The following is a 21,030-nucleotide window of genomic DNA, read 5'->3' as shown; positions in this document are numbered from 1 at the left end:
GGAACCAACACCCTTAATTCAAAACCACAGCCCTGGCACCCTCCCCACCCTCCTCACACCCTCAACCAGCAGGGAGCCTGGTCTGACCTCAGGACATCCCTGGAGCCCACACCCACATCCTGGTGTCCCAGCCCCTCTCCGTGCAGCAGGGCTGACCGCTGCTCTGCTCAGACCCTCCTGACTGCCACCCACCTCCACCCACAGCGCCAATGCAGTCTCCATCCCAACAGCCAGCGCACCGCCCCACCTGACCCCGAGCCGCCTCTAGACACCGAAAGCTGGGGGACCCCCACCCGCCCGCAGCCTCACAATTGGCTGCAGGTCACACATGAGCCTAAACAAAGCCCGTCGGCCTATCAGGGTCTGACAGGAACCACTTGGGGCCGAGCACCCACACAGGGCGACATGCAGGACCAACGCGTCGCTTCCCCACGGCGCCCGCAGGCCTGTCTGTGCTCGGCGCCAAAGCCGGCCTTTCCGGGAGAGGCCAGGGCGCACCAAGTCCCCTCGGAGGCACTTGGGAAGCAGACACGTGTCCACGGGGCACACCCAGCTGCTGCCTTTAGCCTGGCAGAGGGGCACACGGGCCTGGGCTGCACTCACCGGCTGCGATCCTGGCCGCCTTGGCGTAGTTCCCGTTCTCGATGCAGGAGATCAGCTCGCTGCGGTCCTCCAGCGTGTGCCTGCGCACCAGGGCAGGCTTGCCGCGGCCGCACTTGGGGGCGCTGAAACTGCAGGGGGCGCAGGCTGGTCAGGTGGCACCGCTGCAGCCGCAGCCCTCACCCCCCCACCCCCCCCAGGGAGCTGGGCCCGCCAGCAGGGAGTGCAGTCCAGGTACAAAGTGGCTGCGCTCACCACCACGCAGTTACAGGCAAGACTTGGTAAGGGAAAGGATCACTAACTACCCATTAACCCTTTGCACTCGCTTGCTTTTTTCTCGATTCCTTTATTCAATGCTAACCGTGTCGAGTCACACTCGACATTCGAGTGCAAAAGGTTAAGACCTGTACTCCCATGGACCTGTCATCCCACTTCTCGGTTGAGGCCCACAAAACAGGTCCCGTGTGACTCGGGAACCCCCGGCCCACCTGGCGTCGCAGAGCGGGCTGCTGCTGGAGGCGATGCTGGACTCAGAGGCGCAGCGGCGCCGGGGCGTGGCTTTCCTCCCGGGGAGGCCGCCCGGCTCCTGCTCGCTCCTCACGCCCCCAAAGCCATTGGTGAGACCTGCAAAGACACAGTGGCTGAGCTCTGCGGCCAGAGCCGCTGCCCAAGCGCGAACTCCCCCCAAACCGGAATCTGATGTCTCATCTATGACAGCGTGGAGGCTGTCACCCCAAACCCCAGCCCTAGCTCAGCGCCTACAGCACAGGAGCAGGGCCTACGGCGCAGGAGCAGGGCCTACGGCGCAGGAGCAGGGCCTACGGCGCAGGAGCAGGGCCTACGGCCGAGGAGCAGGACCTACGGCGCAGGAACAGGGCCTGCGGCGCAGGAGCAGGGCCTACGGCCGAGGAGCAGGGCCTACGGCACAGGAGCAGGGCCTACGGCGCAGGAGCAGGGCCTACGGCGCAGGAGCAGGGCCTGCGCGGTGACACAAAGGCTGACAGAGCCTCGCGCTCAGGGGCGCTGGTCTCAGAGGGGCTCTTCCTAACGTCACGTGTGAAACAGGCTCCACCAAGCAGAGAACAGGCATACTATTCGCTCCCGGGCGGGCGGACCACACGCATGTCCCCCCGGTGTAGGCTGGGACGAGCTGTGTCTGCACCAGGCACGAGGGCCAGGCCGGCCAGGCCCTGGCTGAGGAGCCAGACCACCAAGAGCGACGTCACACGGTGGAACTTCAAATGGGAACGGAAAGTCGATGGAAAATAACTTTCAAAAGGAAAGTATCAAGAACCTCAAGAACACGTTACAACAGACCAAGGCACCTGCTAAAAGTGGGGGGGGGGGGGGCACTCCCAGGAAGCGGTGGTCACAAGGCCAGGCCGCCTCACAGCCGCGCCCCTGGCCTGCCTCCCAGACACACTGGCCACGTCCCTGCCACCGACATCACCCCTCACCGCATAACCCGTGTCCCCACCGCAGACCCAGCCGGGCTCCCTCCCGTGTGACACCAAGGACTGAGCATATTTTTCCCCAAAAAGGAATCCCACTCCTCACGCTTAAAAAATTGAAAAGCCGTTTCTTTACAGCGGTGTGAAGTGGGTGGTCAGCTTAGAGGGCTCTCGCCTGCTTCACAAAGGCAACCTCACTTCACTGCGCTTCGCAGAGACTGCGATCCCACCAACCGAAGGCGTGTGCAGCCCTGCATCTCGCCAGCCCCCTGGCACCACTTCCCCAACAGCCGGTGCTCAGTGCGATTCTCAAAATATCACAAACCTTGTCACTGTCATCACTGGTCATGTGCTCTGTGATGAGTGACCCTTAACCTCACTCCTGTCATTGTTTGGGGCCCACAAACTGCCCCATGAGACCAAGAACTTGACTGAGAAATGCTGTGCTCGCACTGCTCCCCCGACCGGCCGCCCGACTCTCCCTCTCCTGGGCCCCTATTTCCTGAGACACAACAAGACGGAAGTCAGGCCCCTTCCTAGCCCCACAACGGCCTCCAGGTGGCGCCGTGCAGGAAGAGCTGCACCTCTCATTTAAATCAAAAGCAGAAACGACCAGCGTGGGGAGGCCTGTCCAACGCCAAGAGAAGCTGAGAGCGAGGCCTCTCGCGCCAAACAGCGAGCATGCTGTGAACGCCAAGAAGTTCTGGAAGGAAATTAAAGTGCTGCTCCAGCGAACACGCGTGGTAAGAGGGAACAGCCTATTGCTGGTGAGGAGACAGGGTCCGCGCTCTGGGTAGAGGGCCACACAGCCAGGGCTCCCTCCAGCCAAAGCCTACTCCAGGGCCAGGCCCGACTCCCTCCCATCCTGAGGCTGAGAGGAGGAGGCTGCAGAAGGAACGTGTGGAGACGGGAGGCTGGTCGTGAGCTGGAGGAGGTGCCGGGAGGCAGCAGGTGCTGAGCTGCAGCGAGTTGTGCAGAAGGGCCGCTCGGGTGCCTCGTGGAGGGGCCACTCAGCAGGTTCCTACCAGCCTCCGAGGGTGGAGGACAGGCCTCCGATGGGAAGCCGCCACCCGGGACGTTCACAGCTGAGAGGAGGTTGGTGCCTGGCCTCACAGGACAGGCGGCTCTTGCTAGGAGCTCATGCAGCTGTGACTTTAAGCTGGAGCCAGTGCTCACTTCCCATTTAGAAAACCCAGGCCCGTGGAGTGAGGCTCCATCTGCTCCACCTGTGTCTGAATGTGCCACACGGCTCACTGAACAGTGTGAGCCCGTGCAGACCGACAGCTCAGAAAACAGGACTCTTCGTAACCTACCGCTCGCGACAAGGTGCCTGGTCACCACGAGCGCTGGTGGGGAGGGGCCAGAGGAACGCTGTTTGCATGCCTTTCTGCCGCTCTTGGTCAAGGACTAACTTGGACTCCCAAGTCTCCTTGTGAAGAAAAACCACAGTTATGAGCCATCGCTGCCGTGGTGGTTCCTGATGGATCGGGGCAAAATCAATGGAAAAGGTCTCCCCGCCCTCGCTCCGCTGAGACCCTTAGTGACTCCTGGGAGGCATTCACAGGAGTCGGGGAGAAGCCATCCAGCCCTCGTGGCCGATCTGAGGGCTCCAGACCTCCGAGAGGAGGTGCCTGCATAGGTGGAGGGAGCAGCAGGAGCAGCAGGAAGTGGAGCCTAAGGAGGGCGGAATCGCTGCAAACTCAGGACAGAGCTGAGTGATGAGGCGGTGCTTGCAGAGGAGCAGAGAGAGGGGTTTCTGGACGGAGCCCACCCTGTGACGAGGCTGTGAGGACGGTGAGATGGCGACAGAGGACTGAGAGTGTGACGTGAGCGTGACTGACAGAGCAGTGCCGGGTTCGAGGACCGGCTGCAGTTCTGAAAGAGGCTGTGGGTGACGCTGCAGCTGCAGGGAGGCTGCGGAGGAGTCGGCTGTGCGGAGAGCGTCGCTGCTGTCTCACTCTGAGAAGCCGCCCCCGTCCCCGCCCCGGGAACCGCCTCACAGTCAGCCGCCATCACCACCACGCGAGACCCTCCAGCACAGACAGCGGCTCAGGTGGTGGCTGACTTGACTTGAGTGTTTTTAGTGAAGGGATGCACAGTGGTTTTGCTAGACTTAACGCTATTACACATTTAATAGACTCGTGTGAGGCGAACTGTCTTTATGGGCCTGGGACCAAAGCATTCATGTGGGTCACTTTATGGCAACCCCTGTTTTATTGGGGGTCTGGACCCTCGTCCCGTGTCCCTAAGATGTGCCTGTGTGCTTTTCCGTAGTTGCTCAGCGCACGTGACTTACTTTTAAATAAGGGAGACGAGTAACCCGACGGCAGCTGAGAAGTCCAAGGGCAGGAAGAGAATGAGCTTTGCTGTTCCCACGGAACCTGAGGCCCCTGCTGCCCTGCGTGGACCAACCCCACTGGCTGTAAAATCCCTTAGTCCTTTTACCTTTAAAACTAGCTCAGACTGATAAGCAGGAACTGCAGACTGTGGGGTGTTAGGCTCATTCTGTAATCTGACATTTGCATGCGGCGACCAAACCATGTTGGAAAGGCAGCTGATGCCGCATGAGATGCAGACCGACGTCAGCCCACACCCGAGGGGCACGGAGAGCAGGGGACGGACGGCCTGCCTCCCCCTCAGGGTCCTCCAGGCGGCAGGAGGCACAGAGGCACGGTCCGGGATGACCCTCAACTCAGCACGTCAGAGACGGCCGCCCAGATGGATGGACTGATGGACAGAGCCCAGTGTGAGATCCGAGGTGAGAGAAGGGGCCACAGCCACAGGCGCACATCCGGGCCCGGGACCAGCACAGAACCAGGCCACCACCTGTGGCCTCGGAGGAAACCCTCAGCATCACCAGACCCGGGCCTGGTCCAAACACACCTTGTGGCAACAGTCCGACGACAAGGACACACAGCCCCAGTCTCTGCCTGCAGCGTCGGCGTGGAGCTGACGGCCTCGCCCTGCCTCTCCCGCCTGGGACCTCGGCCATTCGCTCCTCCCGACAAGGAGCTGATGCCGCCCTTCCAGGCAGAGAAGCAGGACGGCGGGGCCCGGCCTCACAAAGCCATGATGGAAGTTCCACCGGGTCAGCACCCAGAGGCCCTGGGAGAGCTCCAGCGTGGAGCGAGCAGGCTGGGTCCTACAGCGGGGAGCCTGCCGGGGAAGCACAAGAGCAGCTGGCGCCCTCACGAGCAGCTGGCCGAGGGCAGACCGCGTAGGCGCCCAAGCAGAGGCGAGTCCGGGACAGAGAAGCCCAGCGCCTAGACCCACAGCGAGCCCACACTCGGGTGTCCACAGCAGACGAGGTGCTTGGGGACCACAGCCTAAAGCCAGGCTCCCGGGTGCCACTCGGGGGAAGACTGAGGGGTGGGGAGGCCTCAGCCTGAGGCATGAGACGGAGTGCATCTCCTTTCCATCTTCCCAAGGAAGAGGACACGCAGCCGGGGACAAGCACCCCCCCCCCCCCCCCCGTTCTTCCCCGAGAAGTGTCCCTGAGCACCTGTCACTCTCCCACGGGGCTCCCTGGGCAGCCCTTCCCGCCACCTGTGGCTTGGGCAGCAGCCAGGCCGGGCCTCGGAGACCCTGCAAGGACACGGAATGACACGCAGTCAGGCAGGCTCTGCAGGTCTGCCGACAGGAGGGCCGAGAGCCACCCACAGCAGCAGGAGGCCCAGCCCGAGCTGCAGCAACCATGTGGCCAGGGGAGCCGACGCAACACGAGGGCGTTCTGAAGGCTGCAGGTCAAGTCAGTGCGCTAGGGAACAAGACAGGGCGGCTCTCGAACCCGGCCAGTGTCCTCCAGCCAGCACCGTGCCTGGGGCCACCAAGGGTCATGGAGACAAAGCAGAGATAAGCCTTCCTCTGCCCGCAAAGGCCTGGCCAAGCGGAGGCGCCCTGGCCGGGCACCCCCACCCCCTCCAGGCCTCCGGGGCGCACCCAGGCGCACGCGGAAGAGGTGCCCCATGGGGCGACTGAGGCGACTCTGCAGAGAAAGCTCACCGAGGCCAGGCCTTCGGTCGGAACGGCCTGCACGGCCAGGGGCCCCAAGCCCGGATGTGACAGCCCAGACCCACCCACCACGCCGCACTGCGCCTTAAAGACCTTCTGGCCCTGGCTGGTGTGCCTCAGTGGATAGAGCATCAGCCTACGGACTGTAGGGTCCCGGGTTCGATTCCTGGTCAGGGCAGATGCCCAGGATGTGGGCTCAATCCCCAGTAGGGGGAGTGCAGGAGGCAGCCGATCAATGATTCTCTCTCATCATTCATGTTTCTCTCTCCCCCTCTCCCTTCCTCTCTGAAGTCAATAAAAAGGTATTAAGATTAAAAAATTTAAAAAAAAAAAGCCTTCTGGGTGGCAGCTGATGAGGCAAAAGCAAAGGAAGAGTGGCTGCGGACACCAGCATTCCTCCCAGGCTGCCTCGCGGCCCCCGAAGCACAACGTGGGGTCAAACGTGGGGCCAGCTCCGCGGGCCGGGGCGGGGCACCTGCTTCAGCCTCATGAGCGGTGGGGCAAGCCCATCACCTTGTCCACAAGTCCTGACGTTTACTCTCAGCCCGAGAGCTGCATTTGTGTGTGTGTCTCAACCTCCCAATAAATAACAAAAACAGCACGTAAGCTCCCAACCGCCTGCTGTGCCCAGACAGCTCCACGAGCCGCCATGGCGCAGGAAGCAGGCGCGGGCGCCAGGCACAGGCCGCCGCTCTCCCAGGCTGGGCTTCCTCCCTGAGCGGGACGGCCAGGAGAACCAGCAGGAAAGGGGAGGGCGGGCGGGAGGACACGGAGGGACAGGGTGAGCACCGGGTCTCCTGGCTGTCAGGTGGCGCACGCGGGTCCTGTCGGGCCCAGTCCTGTGCCCGCTGAGGACGCGATCGGCATCTGTCCAGTGAGTCCTCTGGATGCGAGAGGTAATCTGAGCCACGACTGACTCTAAGGCTCACACCTGTCCCCAGGGAAGCCCACGGCAGCGTCCCAGCCAGCTGAGCCCGCGCCGGGCTCTGACTTAGGGGGCAGGTCTCCACGTGCCGGTGTTAGTGCTGGAGGGTGGCTGGGCTGATGCTTCCAATGACATCCAAAGAATTATGTGAAATCAAGATGCAGCCATCTCCCTGCGCTCCAAAGTGACCACTTGGCCGAACTCCATCCAAGTTGAGCAAGAGAAAATAATTAGGATCCCAAGAGTGAACTACCCAGCATGTTAGTAGTTAAATGAGAACCTGGAAAACAGTGAAAAAGCCACTTAGTCTGACTGAAGACATCAACAGAGCAGCCGCTGCCCTGAACGGCCAAGGACGCGAAGAGTCCCTCTCCCCTCCGTCCCTCTCCCTCCCCGCCCCACGTGCACACAGGAATCACGCGGCAGGAACCTCAGGAGGAGAGACAAGTGGGGTCACTGCTGGAACCAGCCAGTGGCCACGGAAGAGAGGAGCCAGCAGAGTAGAGCTCTGCGGACGGGCAGGAGCTGAGGCAGGTGGGCTGACCCTCCTGGAGGCCAGAGCAGCCCACGCCTCCCGCGGCGCTTCCCACGGAGCCCACGGGGCGGCGTCCTGAATGAACGCCCCAGTTGCACTCTAACTTGGAAACCCTGCAGCGCGGTGGAACCCAGACTCCCTACACGGCAGGCCGAGCGCGCTGGTGACATGTGGGGGACGATCAGAGGCCCGGGGTACTTCCAGTCCCGACTGCCAAGGCTGCAAGCTGGAGCCAGAGATCCAGGTGCAGAGCCGCAGCCCGAGTGGGCGAGGCCCGAAATGGGCGGGGGGGCACCGCTGGCCAGCACTCTGCCCACGAGCTACTGAGGCTCCCGGGCCGCACAAGAGCTAAGGCCTCATCGCACGTCCACTGACTACGCCACTCTGGAATAAGAAAGCAGAGACCTGCGTTTCAGTCGGGGCACAGGGCACACACTCCTCCACGGCCACGGTCGCCTGTGCAAAACCCTCCCCTCAGACGTGGAAAAGCGGGAGGGGCAGCCGGTGACCGAGTGCAAGAGCCCTGCATGCCACGAATGCCGGCTGGTGGACCCTCGCCAACGATCGGAGGCCCACAGGTGGCAACGGCTCCAGCCAGACCCCACAGGTCAGGTGAGGCCACTGCGGGGCTGGCCGGCCGGCCGGCCTTCTGGTTACCAGCTTCTCAGTGGGTGCTGGACCAGCAGTGCCCTGCAAAGGCGCTGCAGTTGGGTGGCAGGCAGAGGGTGTGGCGTGGGATGGGCGCCCCAGACCCCGGAGCCAAAGGCAGGGCCTGGCGCCCGGAGCCACTGCCAAGCGGAAACACGACACTCAGCGACTGCCCTCCGACTGCCCCTCCGAGCACGTCTCAGAACACTTGCAAACAAGCCGCCTGAGGTCCCTACGCAAGGCCAGGGCACGGGAGGGAAGCCCCACGCACCGCAGCGCGCCACCGTCCCTCACCTGCCCTGTGAGACGCTGAGGAGCTTGTGTGGCTCAGACACTCGATGGTTTTCACAAATTATTAAAGAACTCCCACTTGGTGTCAACCATGAAGAGAGGGACGCGGGTAGAGAATGTCTATGGAATGTGCGAACGTTCCCTACGTTCCAACGACGTGCACAAGAAGTGACTCTGGCAACAAGGAGCGTCTGCTGAGTGCAGGACGGCCCCCGAAGCACCTGCTGCATCACCTCCTCCACGTGCACCTTCGGCGCGGGCAGTGGGTGGGTGGGTGGGTGGGTGGGTGGGTGGATGGATGGGTGCAGGGACGGCCCTCCACCGCACCCTAAGGGGAGGCTCGGGATGCAGATGGCCCGCCCCCCCCCCGCCTCTGCTCCTCCAGCTGAGCTGAGAAGGCGCCCCGACAGCAGGACGGCCAAGAGACAGCACACTTCTCCTTGTCTGGACGCTCCAGGTGGACAGTAGGAAACACAGACCAGGCTCTGGTCCAAGACAGAACCCACGGGACCAGCTTGTTCACACGCCTCCCGCCGGACGTGTCAGACACAGAACAGCGCCTCCCAGAGGCACAGCCATCGTGGAGCCCCGCAGGGGACATTTCAGTGACACAGACTCGGCTGCAGGAGAGCTCAGGCGCCTCCTTCCAGCCCACGGCATGCAAATGAGCCCCTCGGCTCTCCCGCAGTGCACACGCTGAGGGAGGAGCGGGACCGCCCACCCAGGCCCATGTGGCCAGCAGCCGCCCCGCAATGCACCCTCAGACCTACAAGTTAGGGGTTTTCAAAGAAAAAATGCGCCATCTGTCTTCTCATCTGGAAATTAAGAGGACTGTGGACAGTGGACTGAAATACCACAGCTGGGTGCACTCCCACGATTTTGCCCTCTGACCCCGGAGAAGAGAAGGGCAGGCGAGAGCCCGCAGCATTTACCTGTGTCCAGGCGCTTTCCCGGGGACCCCGCCTCCACCTCGGAGTCGCCGCAGGTGCTTCGCGACCTTTTTCTTGGCTGCAGAAGAGTCTCCAACCTCGGAAGGACTACAGACAGAAAGGTTTTGGTCCCTAGCTGAGGAGAAGCTGGCGGGGTCTCAGTGTTCTTGGCAGACTTTGGGGGGCTTACACTGTTCGATTTGCAGAAGAGAACAGAAGGGCGTCTGTTTACATCGCTTGCTGGCTCCGCCCCCGCGGAGGCCGCCGCCGGCGCAGCGCCACTACAGGCGAGGGTGGGCTCTGCAGGGTGTCCGATTACCAGGGCGCTCTGAGTGCAAGTGCTATGTGATTCATTATCAAATGTGACTCTTTTGAATAGTTTACTCTGCTCTGGGTTGAGTTCTACTGGTTTGAGGGTTGGTGGTTCTGAATTAGTCTCCGAGTTTGAAGGAAGAGGTAATGCATCTGATGGTTCAAGTTTAGGGGGAGATTTATCTCCTGAAAAAATTATAAATAAAGTGATTTTTGAAAACTGGTAATTATAAAATCTATTATAAAACTTACTGTAAATGTGAAGTCCACCAAAACACTAATTCAATTAAGGAAACAAAGCATCACACACAACTCCCTGCGGGCAGTGAGGGCTGTGGGGTCCCATTGGGGGGCTCCCTACCCCACAGGCGGGGGTGCCCTGGCACCCTGGCCTCTGGAAACACCTGGGAGATGACTTCACATTCGCCAACATTAAGCACATCATTGGGGTGCACGCCAGCAGCTGCAGCCGCAGCTCACTTACCTTGAGAAGAGAAAGCGCACGCAGCTAAGGGCCTAGTGGGCATCCCCGCCCGGGGGCCCCGGCCTCGCCCAGAGCTGGGCACCCGGAAGCAAACACTCACACCCACCGCGGCCCAGGCTGCCCTAGTCGGTGCCAAAAGCAGGCAGTGCTGAAGGGCTGTGAGCGATTAAGGACGGGGAGGAACCTCCCACTCAGTTCTCAGCACACACTTCACTCCTATGCCAGCCACATCCCGAAATGCTACGTGTAACTCTTCTTTAAATCTGACTTTAACATAAATACCACCTTTGGGAAGAAGAAGACTATTTTAACCATTTTAACCGAGGCTTCAATGTTTCCACATGCAACAAGCGCTCTAAACACCAGCTCAGCCCTGGAGGCTAGCCGTGCGCGGACTGGCATGGCACTCCGTGCGAGGCCACACCCACAGGGATGAGCGCCGTCCACAGAGCTCGTGACCTACAGCCAAGAGGAGCTATTTAATGACCCCAAGTGGCATCTGGCATCTAGATACATTCTTCCTGTATTGACCCTGGACGTCCTCCAAGCCACTTGAAAGATGTCAAGTTAACACTTTAACCCCAAGTTCATTTTCAGAACGAAAGCTGAAAAGCTGCGCACCGTGCAGGGCCCACGTGACCTGAGCCCGTGCTGCTGAAGTCCGGCCTCGGGGGCTCCACGCTTGGTAGGGTGCCCGCCCCACGGACTCAAATCCCCAGGGGAGAGGCCTCCCAACCGAGAGCTGCCAGGGCACACCACCCCCTCCCGCCCCGGACAGCGGACACCCACAGCAGGATGCGGAACCAAGAGCCACAGGGACATGCTGGCTGGTGACAAGATTCCTCCCACCACTGCTTGAAGTCACGAACAAATGCAAGAAAACAGAGTTTACCAAACAAAAGCACTGTGTGGACGGACAGGGGCCTGCGAGTTCCTGCCGAAAGCCTTCTGCGAAGGCGGAGCTCGCTGCGCCCGACCTCCCTTCCCCAGACCCTCCACTGCCTTCCTGCCTCCTCTCCTCCCTCCGCCTGACCATGACGCCTAAAGGGCCCGCCTCCATGCCTGCGAGGCCGCCTCCATCCTGGCTGGGTGGGTGCCGCCCCCGCCTGCCCCTCTGCTGCCCCTCCCCTGCTGGGCTCTCCCACTGCAGGCCAGGCCCTCACGGCCACCTCCAGCCCACCCCCTACTCAGAGGCTAACCCGGCCCCAGGGCCCAGCGTCCTGCAGGGCAGCAGCCCACCAGGCGCCCTTGTTCCTGCCACACACGAGGCCCCGGACCACCATGGCCCACACCTCTGCTCCTCTCACGCTCAGCCCACCGGGCTTCTCTCGCCGTCACAGGAGACCTGCACCAGACGCAGGGGACCTCACCCAGCAGGGCCTCCCGGCCCCTCCTTCCAGCCGCTCTGCTCACCCACTGTCCTCACCCACTGTCGCTGTTCTGCAGCCACGGGGCGCCCACCACCAGGGCAACTCACAGAAAGACTTCCAAGGCACGAAGGGGCAAGCGGGCGAAGGACCCGGTGTGGGGCCACACAACCCAGGTGCCTGGTGAACCCCGGGCTCCACCACCCGTCAGCCAGTCCCTGCCCCCACCACGAGAGCCGTGCCTGCAGGACCGTGTGGAAACGGCACTGGATGTTAACTCACAAGGAAGGAAGCTCCTTTAAAAAGTCCTTACAACCACGACAGGGCCCTCGCCTGCCCTCGCCTGCCCTCGCCCTTGCCTGCCCTCGCCCTCGCCCACAGATGTCATAAAGCAGAACCCAACCAGGGCAGGCTGCCGGCTACACTGGACAGGCAGCCCCAGGAGCCTCCGGTCAGGGACGGCTCAGCCTGGAACGGCAAGGCAGGGCTCGAAGCACGGCCTCAAACCCCACAACCTAGAGCAAAAGCCCTATCAGAGACTCGGTGACAACGCCGCTCCGTTCTCCCAGAGCTGCCGTCTGCAGGTCCGGCCCAGCAGCCACCGGCACGCACGCTCCATGTGCAAGCAAAGCACGGGCCTCTCCAAGTGCTGGCTGCATGCAGGACTCCCCAGGGGACGGGGTGCTGTGACAGCCGCCTCCAGCTCTCACTGAGCCTCAGTCCCCTCGGGAAATAGCCCCGAACTGGGCAGCAGACAGACTAGGAGCTGAGGCGCGCACAGCCGCAGGAGCGCTGGCCCCCAACTGTGCAGCACGCGCAGCAGGGACGGGCCTGCCGCTGCCTCCTCACCCCCAGGCCTCAATCAGAGGAAGGTCCCTGGGGACCCCTTCCTGGCCGGGTGGGTGCGGCCCCCACCTCAATGGGCCTGACACCCACCCATCACTTCCCTGTTCTTCAAGTGGAAACCACGTACCAGGTGTACCAGTTAATAATGCGGATTCTGTAATCGTTTTGAAGTGCTGCTCAGAAAGTGTGTGTGCCATCGATCGGAACACGTGGTCATCTGAAGGAGCAAGGTCTGGTGAATACGGCGGGTGGGTTCATACTTCCCAGGAAAGATCTTTTAACGTGTCTTTAACTGGTTTTGAAGTGTGTGATGGTGCGTTATCATGAAGCAAAATTACTTTGCCGTGTCTTCTGGCCCATTCTGGTCGTTTCACGATCAAAGCGTGGTTCAAATTGATTATTTGTTGTCGGTAGCCATCAGTATTAGCGGTTTCACCTGCTTTTAGAAGCTTATCATACACCACACCTTCCTGATCCCTCCAAACGCAGAGCATTGTCTTCTTTCTGAAGCGATTTGCCATTGCAGTTGATGTTGATGGTTGACCTGGATCAACCCATGATTTTGTGCGTTTGGGATTCTCAAAATAAATCCACTTTTCATCACCAGTCACAATTTGATGCAAAAAAGACTTTCTTTCAGTTGATGTGGCACCCATTTTCCTTCCTTTAAAATCTTTCCCATTGCTTGTAAATGATCAGAAATTGTTTGCTGAGCAACGTTTAATCTTTCTGCAAGTTGTTTTTGAGTTTGACCCCCATCTTCATCCAATAATGCTTGTAATTGTTGGTCTTCAAACTTTTTCGGTTGACCTGGACGTTCTTTGTCTTTCATATCAAAATCATCACTTTTAAAGTGTTTAAACCAGCGTTCACAAGTATCTTGAGATGGAGCATGTTTACCATAAGCTTCCCGAAGTATACGATAACTTTCAGCGTAACTTTTCTTCAGAATAATGAATTAAAACTTCCCGCAATGCTCTTTTTTGGCACCAAATTCAATGTTTTAAGAGTAAAAATATCCATGATGGTAACACCTTCAGAATATTTGACATATGAAGTTTTGAAGTTTGCTGTCAATACAACAAAGTAGCACACGTATCAAATTGCATATATATCAACATATGTGTAACTCCCACCTATTGAAAAAAATCCGCATTATTAACAGGTACACCTGGTAAATGCTAAGTCATAACCGAGACAGTTCGTGATATTAAGGAGTTACTACTATTTGGCGTAATAATGATGTCGTTGCTCTGAGTCTTTGTGTTTAAAAGGTTGTAAAAGGTTCTTGGGTTTTGTGCATCATAACCTCCTAAGTCCCATTTCTAGAGTAACATCAACGCTGACTCGCCTGTCTCCACGCACATCCATGGAATCACACAGGCGCCTCGAAACCTCTGGCGCTCCCTGCTCTTGATGCTGGGTCCCCAGGAAGCTGCTTTCTCTCCATCTCCTTTCCCATCAGCTGAAAGCGACATGCTTTCTCCATGTACGTGGTTATTTTAACACGGGGCACATTACAGGCAGCCCCAGGCTGTCTTTCATCTCACATCTCGGTCTGTGTGCTTCCTTTAAAACGACCCCAGCACCGGAGTAGCAAAGGGACCGGCCTGACTGAGGGGCTCCAGCCGGAGCCCTGGACGAAGGAACAGAAGCATCACACACCACTCCGCAGTGAGAAGACCCGACCGCTGGGAAGAGCAAGTGCTCAGAGCAGCTATTCCAGTGATGGCGAGTCCACCTGGTGACAAGCTTTCTCCTTCCCTCCCTCTTTTTAAGACAAATACTACACAGGGAGTGGCTTTCTAAGAGACAGAATGCCATGGCCAGAGCTACCGCCCTGGCAGCAAGAAGGGGGCTGGCTGGGAGGACAGTGGTGCCCCACACTGACCCGCCCCCCAGGTCCTGCCGTGTCTCAGGGCACTCATCCCCCAAGGGTGCACAGGCCTGACGATGGGACCCCAAGTGCATCTGGCTGCCAGAGGTCCCTGGATCAAGTATACCAGGGCCCGAGCCTCCAGCAGGGAGAGCGCGGAGAACGGAAGCTCCTCTCTCTTCTGGAGCCCACTGCAATTCACATCCCCAAGGAGAGCGCCAGGGCCTGCACCTTAGGCTACGGACCCTAAATCAACCCACCGCACAACTGAGAACCAGGCAGCAAAGGAGAAAAGGCAGCAGAACCACTTCCGGGCTGGATGCACAGGTCACTCCTACGGGAACCGCTAGAGGACATGGGAGCTAGGACCCAGGGAACCATGTGGAACTCAGAGGAACTACATAGGCACGGCCAGCGCTTCCTGGGGGCCGCAGATCACGGTGCAACACCAGACACACGCATGGCTGTGACCAGGACCCTGCAGACCGCCAACAGCAGGCAAAGGCTTTTTTAAAGGAGCAAGTTGCAGAACAACCTGTGTTGCTTTTTTAAAGCTCAGAAAGGTTATAGCCCCACTGCTGTTGGTGGTGGAGTCTTGCTCCACTTTCCGTTTTGTGAGACTGAACCGCGCTTCCTCTGAAACTAGAAAGGACTTGTAACACACCTGCAAGTCCCCCTGCGCTCACCTCCTGGACCAGCCGCCCGACTGCTCCCTCTGCACCCGTGCCCGCTTCCCGGTTGGGGGGTGGTGTCTGCGCCACCGTGTTCCGGTCCCCAGAAACACGCCTGCCGCCCGGTCTGCTCGCAACGCACCCCAGCTCGGAGCAAGGGGGGGGCGCCTCGCCTCGCCCCGCTCCGCTCCGCTGCCCAGGAGGGCAGCCCGGTCCCCCTGCCGCCCCGTGACTGGCGCCCACACTGCCTTCCACCCTCCCAACACCCAGAGGAGCACGGACAGGGCACTTGAGCGCGGCCCGTCACAGCGCCTCCTCCCGTGCACGTGAAGTGGCGCTCCCTCCTCGCAGACAGGGCACGCCACCCTCCGCTCCACCGCGCGGTGCTGCGGGACCTAAGCCGTGCTCTCTGGGCGGCTTTCAGGACCCAGCGGGGAAGGAAGCCTCACTCTGCCCGCACCGGGCCCTCTCGGGGCCGGAGCACGGCGCCGCCGCAGGACTCACGGGAGCCAGCGCCTAGCGACCGGGGCGGGGCGGGTGCCCTAGGCCTGGGGAAGACAGACGGGAGGCCGCGCTGCTTACCTTCCTCCCCCGGCTCCTGCCCCAGCGGAGCACCTTCCTCTTCAAAGCCTCCAGTACCTGACTCCGCGGGCGGGGGCTGGCTCTGCTGCTGGCTCAGCTTGTTCCGAATGAGCGCGATCTCCTTCTTCAGCAGCTTGGCCCGCTTGCTCCTCGACCCGCTGGATTTCATGGAGCACGTGAGGTCCAGTTTGTCCAGCAGCTCCCTCAGCTGGTCCTCCAGGCCCATGTGGGCCCTGTTGGCCGGGTTCAGTAACCTGTCCACTGAGTCACAGAACACACGTCCATTAGCCGTCACCTGTGGTGCCGCTGAGAGAACATCCTTCCACCTCCACCGCCCCTACGTCACCCTGGGCCACGCCCCTTGCTCAGCCACGTGATGGCCCTCACCCACGCTCTAAACCCAGGACAGGGCTGCCACAGGGGGCAGACAGGGCCACAGGGGGACATGCTTGCCACCGCGGCGGTGCACGGGCGTGGGAGACGCAGGGGCAGATGCAGGGCCACCAAGGGAGGCCAGCACTGAGCCCTGCTGACTCAGCGCCTTGACTGAAACTAAGTGACGACTGTGCCCGGCTGGGCAGGCCCACCACCTGCTGAGCTTCTTCCTGAGCAGGACTCGCCCCTTCCTCGTGCCAGTGCCAAGGGGGGGCTGCTTGTGCATAACCGACCTCGAGCTCAGGAGTCCAGACCCAGGGATTACACTGGGCTGCACGTCTCACAGGTAATTCTGAACCCCAGGCTTATGTCTACAAAAACCCCTAGCAGCTTCATCTCAGCAAAACACCAAAATCTGTGAGGCACAAGTTACCTTACACCAGTGGTCGGCAAACCGCGGCTCACGAGCCGCAGTTTGCAGACCACTGCCTTAGACAAGTGAGGCCGCTAAGCAGAGAGCTACTCTAGCGCCATCTGCTGGAGCTGGAGCCCCTCCCAGCTAGAGAATCACGCCGGAACCCCGTCTTTCCTATGAAGTGAAGGAGACATTGCACAGGGAACACGTAAGATGCTTAAGAATTAGCAGCCTGGCTCGAATCCCTATCGTCACTCACAAAGCTTCATAGGCAACCCATCTCAGAAACATTCACGTGAGCAACAACCACGCCATCCGAAGCCCGAAGGAAGACGCCTCGGTGCCTCTGGCGGCTCTTTAAGCAGAGCAGGGTCAGCGGCCCGCCTGCAGCCGGGCACGGCCCCGCCCAGCGGAGGGGCACGCAGCGCCCAGCAGGCTTAGCGGGAGGGAGGCAGGACACACTGGGTGCGCCAGCTCACCTTGGACCCCCGCCCTGATACCAAGGAAGAGATACAGTGGGACTTCTCATCCTTGATTTTATGCCTAGAAAAACCGCGGTGTAGGATTTACTTAGGCGACACCATGGCAACGTGCATGGCCATTTTCTGAAAGGCCCAGCACGGAGGCCCCCAAACGCCTTCTTGCTCCCGGAAGTCGGGTGGCGGCCAAGGCGTGGTGCCGGAGCCTGGGGGCGGGGGGCAGCCCGGCCTCCGAGCACAGAAACAGCACAGACTGCCACGTCAGAGAAGCACAGCACGTGCCCTCGCAGAGGGAGGCGGCTGGAGTCCTGAGGCCCTTTCCACAGCGCGCAAACCAGGAGTGGGGGGAGGGGGAGGGGAAGGGGGAGGGTGGAGGGAAGCCAAAGGAGTGTGTGTGCTTGTTTCTGGCCCTTTCACACAGCTGACAGCACCCTCGGAAGCTAGAGACCCGCCCTGGGCACAGTCCCCAACTAAGCTGCTCCCTGGGCTGCATCTGGGCTGTACCATACGGGCACCGCCGCGTGGGCCTCTCACGTGGGCACCTAAACGTGGCTGGTCTGAACAGCGGGGCTGTGAGGGTAACACACCGCAGTGGCAACGGAAAAATAAGGCAAATGGCAACTATCCCAGTGGTTTCTACGTTGACTGCGTGTCAAATCCACAACACGGGACGCCACTGAAACAAACCGCCTTCCTTCCTCCCTCCTCTGTGCGGCTCCTAGAGAACTGAGAGCGCGTGGGGCTCGCATCCCAGTCCTGCTGGGCGGGGCCGACAAGGCCTAGGTGGCTCTCCCGGGCACCCCTGGACCCGGGCAGGTGCTTACCATCCTCCCAGGAGAAAGGCCGCCGAGGGGCCGCGGCCGGCCGCTCCGGCAGGTGCACCCCCGAGGCCGCCTCGAATCCAATGCTGTCCACCTGGCGCCGGGCCTGCCGCAGCACGACGCCGCCCTGGTCGCGCAGCCTCACCGCGGCTCTGTAGAACACCGTGTCCTTGGCGTTGTACCGCATGCAGTTGTCCACAATGAGGTCGAAGTCCTCCTCAAACTCAGGGAGGCTGCTGTACCCTTGCGCCTCCAGCCGCTTCCTCATGGTGGAGAAGTCCATGGGCTGCTTGATGTGCTCCAGGTAGTCGGGCACCTGACCGCAGGAGGGCACAGCACTTACACGAGGAAAGGTCTGTTGCCACTCCAGAGAATTCACACGTCCACACAGAGTCTCACGCGCGCGCACATGCAACACGACATGCCTGAATGCACACACAGCACAAACGACTCCCACTAACGTGCGGCAGCACTGAGACACGGCACGTACACGCCTTCCCCCGGGCCCTGCTGGCTCAGCTCCTTCACTGAAACCAGAGCACCCGCTGGGCAGACCCCCCACCTGCTGAGGCTCTTTCTCAGCAAGAACGTCCCCACCTCATCGCTAAGACTTTACAATGAAACGTGCGCCGTTAACCCTAAGGACTCGGTGAGAGAGGGAGGACTTAGGAACACAGGTGAGCGGCGTCCTGCGGGCAGTGTGGACGGGGCGGGCGAGCGCGGTCAGCACACCCACCTCCTTCAGGCTCACCGGCTGGGCGAATATGCGAGCCGGGTCCTTCTCCTGCAGCTGGTCCAGCACGGAGCGCAGCAGCACCGTGAGTGGGGTCAGCCGCAGCTCCAGCGCCATCTGCTCGACCTTCACCTGGAGGACAAGGGTGCTCAGCGCGGACACGCACAGGTGGCCTTCCTGTCGCAGGACTGCCCAGCGCTGACACTCGGTCCACAGCCATTCAAGCTCCTCATTTAAACCCGGACTCCTGGCAGCCTAGGTCAAGGCACGTCACACATGGCGCCCCCAAACGCCCACCAGGTGCTGGCCAGGCTCCCCGCTTCACTGGCCGCAGGCGTCCCACACACCACACGGGATGCCACACTGTCCCTGCACCACCCCCGGCGTCCTTTAAGGAGGCAGTGCCACCCTCCATAAAGCTGCCTGCAACCCAGGGCACCGGGATGGCCGAGGGCCGGGCCAAGGACTGCAGGTCCAGAAGCCCACGCCCGGCGAAGCCCCTCACCTGCTCCCGCTTGAGCTTCTCACGCTTGCGCAGGAGCTCAATCAGCAGGCGGGCGCGCTCCAGGTCATGCCGCAGCCGCTGCCAGTACTTGAGCTTCTCTTTGGCGGCCTGGATCTCCTCGTCGTTCTCTCTCTGTGAAAAGGAATCCAAAGGCTGGAGTCGGCCGCAGATGCCCAGGGAGGCAGCGGGAGCCCAGCCCTCCCCACAGCGCCCAGAGCAGAGCAGGGCGGGAGTAAGCAGGGTGCAGACTCCACTGTGCGGGCACACCAGGGTCCCTACAAGTGGACGGCAAGGGGCCTCGCAGGACCCAAAACACTGAAGGGCCTGCGCCGAGAGCAGCCACTCGCCTTGACCTCAGGACAAGGCCGGGGTCCCACCGCCTGGACTCTCAGAAAAAGGCAGCAGCCGGGAAAAAACCAGACACACAGAAAACGCCCAGGCCGGACAGGTGGGTCTGTGCTCTGGACACGCCATTTGCCCGTCTCCATTCTACGTTTCAACACTGAAAAGATTGTACTGAAAAGTCAGAGAAACAGAGGCGGTGCCAGGACACGCGAGGCCCACCCAACGCACCTCCAACCAAGCTGACCCGGTCCGACCACGGCGGGGCCCTGACAGCCCAGCAGGCGCGTCCCGGCGCAGAGAAGGACACGGAACCGAAGGTGCTCGTGTCCCAGCCCGGCGGGGCCCAGCACTCCAACTCCGGTCCTGCCTCCCCTCCCCCCGGGGCTCCACACAGCCACCCCCCCACGCACTTCCTCACATTCCTTGCCGGCCCCCCGGGTGTGCCCAGGGCCCCGGTCCTCACGCACGCTCACCGTCCACTCTCACAGCAGCTGCCCACCCCCAGCTCCTCCTGGGCCAGTGGTCGGCAAACGGCGGCTCACGAGCCACATGCGGCTCTTCGGCCCCTTGAGTGTTCTAACGCCAATTCTTCAAAATAGACTCGCCCAGGCCGAAAACCGACTTCTGCGCATGGGCCACGAAGTTTCGATCGCACTGTACGTGCGCGCCCGCATGTGGTATTTTGTGGAAGAGCCACACTCAAGGGGCCAAAGAGCCGCATGTGCCTCGCGAGCCGCGGTTTGCCGACGACTGTCCTGGGCCCACCTCCTCCTGCCGACTGTTAACACAGCCCCAGGGTCCACCTGCAGAGCTGGCCCGCCTCCCGCGTCCTGTCTGCTGAAGGCCCGACCTCTGCCCAACCACAACCCAGGAGGACCCAGCACAGACAGCCAAGGAAACTGCTGGGACCCCCTCGCTGCTCCGGAAACCAGCGTCTTCTGGCAGGCCCACGTGTGGGACCCCTCATTCATCCGGGCTCCATGCCTGATGAGAGCCCAGGTCTGCATCCTTTCTCGGCGTCACCCCACCTCCGTGTCCGGCCCCCACAGCGCCTCCCTGCATTGCCCATCCACCTGCAAAGGCCAGGGCCCTCCCCACCTGGAGGCCGTGAGGCTCTGGTCCAACCTCCTGCTACACCTGTCGGTCAGCACAGCCCAACGACGTGCCAGCTCCGGCCGGTGCTCCCATGGCCCAGAGCCCTGGCACAGCCCTGACGGGAACACAAACTCCGTTCCCCAAGTGGAGGGCGAGCACGCAGCCTGTCAGCTACGCAGGCATCACCAACAAACATCAGATCCCAGGTTAGACGCCAAGGCTGAGAGGGGACTCCAGGGTCCAGGCTCTCTGTGGGTGCAGGACGCGCAGGCCCCTAGGCCCACAGCAGGCACATGGAGAAACAAGGCATGCGTCCAAAGCAGCCAGCCAGCCCAATGCCAGACGGAGCAGGCAGCTGACCCCTCGGCAGGCCAGCCGCCCACCAGGACGCTAACAAAGCCCAGCCGGAGCTACGCGTGCGCCCCGGTAGCCAAGACCCTGGGTTAGGGAGCCGCCGTCCATGTGCTGGACCCTGAGCCAGCACCCCGCCCAGCAATCCTGGTGGTCCTGGCACCCGGCAGGCGATGCCTTCTGCAGAGGCCTGGCCCACCACGCACTCCGTCCCTCGCCTTCGCCGAGCCCACACGGGCCTGCACACTCCTGGGCTGCAACTCAAATGGCCCTGGACACCCAGCCCCGCCCTGAGCCGCTGAGAGGAGAAACTCCCTCAGGAGAGCGGGGCCCACGCACGGACCCCTCAGCCCCAAGACAGAGAAGGGTCAAGGCACACCCCT

General features: G+C 61.2%; 1 protein-coding gene across 7 annotated transcripts in view; it reads right to left on the bottom strand.

Annotated features, from left to right (window-relative positions):
• The window catches only part of BRD1 (bromodomain containing 1), a 41,992-nt gene that overhangs the window by 2,688 nt on the left and 18,274 nt on the right, over positions 1-21,030 (bottom strand). Inside the window, exons 4-11 of one of the 7 annotated variants that reach the window (XR_013813728.1) lie at positions 18,857-18,988; positions 18,355-18,483; positions 17,622-17,934; positions 15,529-15,789; positions 9,581-9,888; positions 9,394-9,498; positions 1,089-1,224; positions 604-731 (exon numbers count right to left, since the gene is read on the bottom strand). Coding sequence is in view for 6 of the 7 variants with exons in the window: in XM_079775815.1 (XP_079631941.1) it covers positions 604-731; positions 1,089-1,224; positions 9,394-9,888; positions 15,529-15,789; positions 17,622-17,934; positions 18,355-18,483; positions 18,857-18,988 (1,594 nt within the window). In the remaining variant the exon portion in view is untranslated. Of the gene's footprint in view, positions 1-603; positions 732-1,088; positions 1,225-9,393; positions 9,889-15,528; positions 15,790-17,621; positions 17,935-18,354; positions 18,484-18,856; positions 18,989-21,030 lie in introns of those variants that run through there. The other 6 variants (XM_079775815.1, XM_079775818.1, XM_079775817.1 and 3 more) reach the window with 6 other exon arrangements.

This window comes from Cnephaeus nilssonii, assembly GCF_951640355.1.
Source record: "Cnephaeus nilssonii genome assembly, chromosome: 6".
Taxonomy (NCBI): domain Eukaryota; kingdom Metazoa; phylum Chordata; class Mammalia; order Chiroptera; family Vespertilionidae; genus Cnephaeus; species Cnephaeus nilssonii.
The sequence above is the reverse complement of the archived record's forward strand: the minus strand, read 5'-3'. Positions and strand labels throughout refer to the sequence as shown.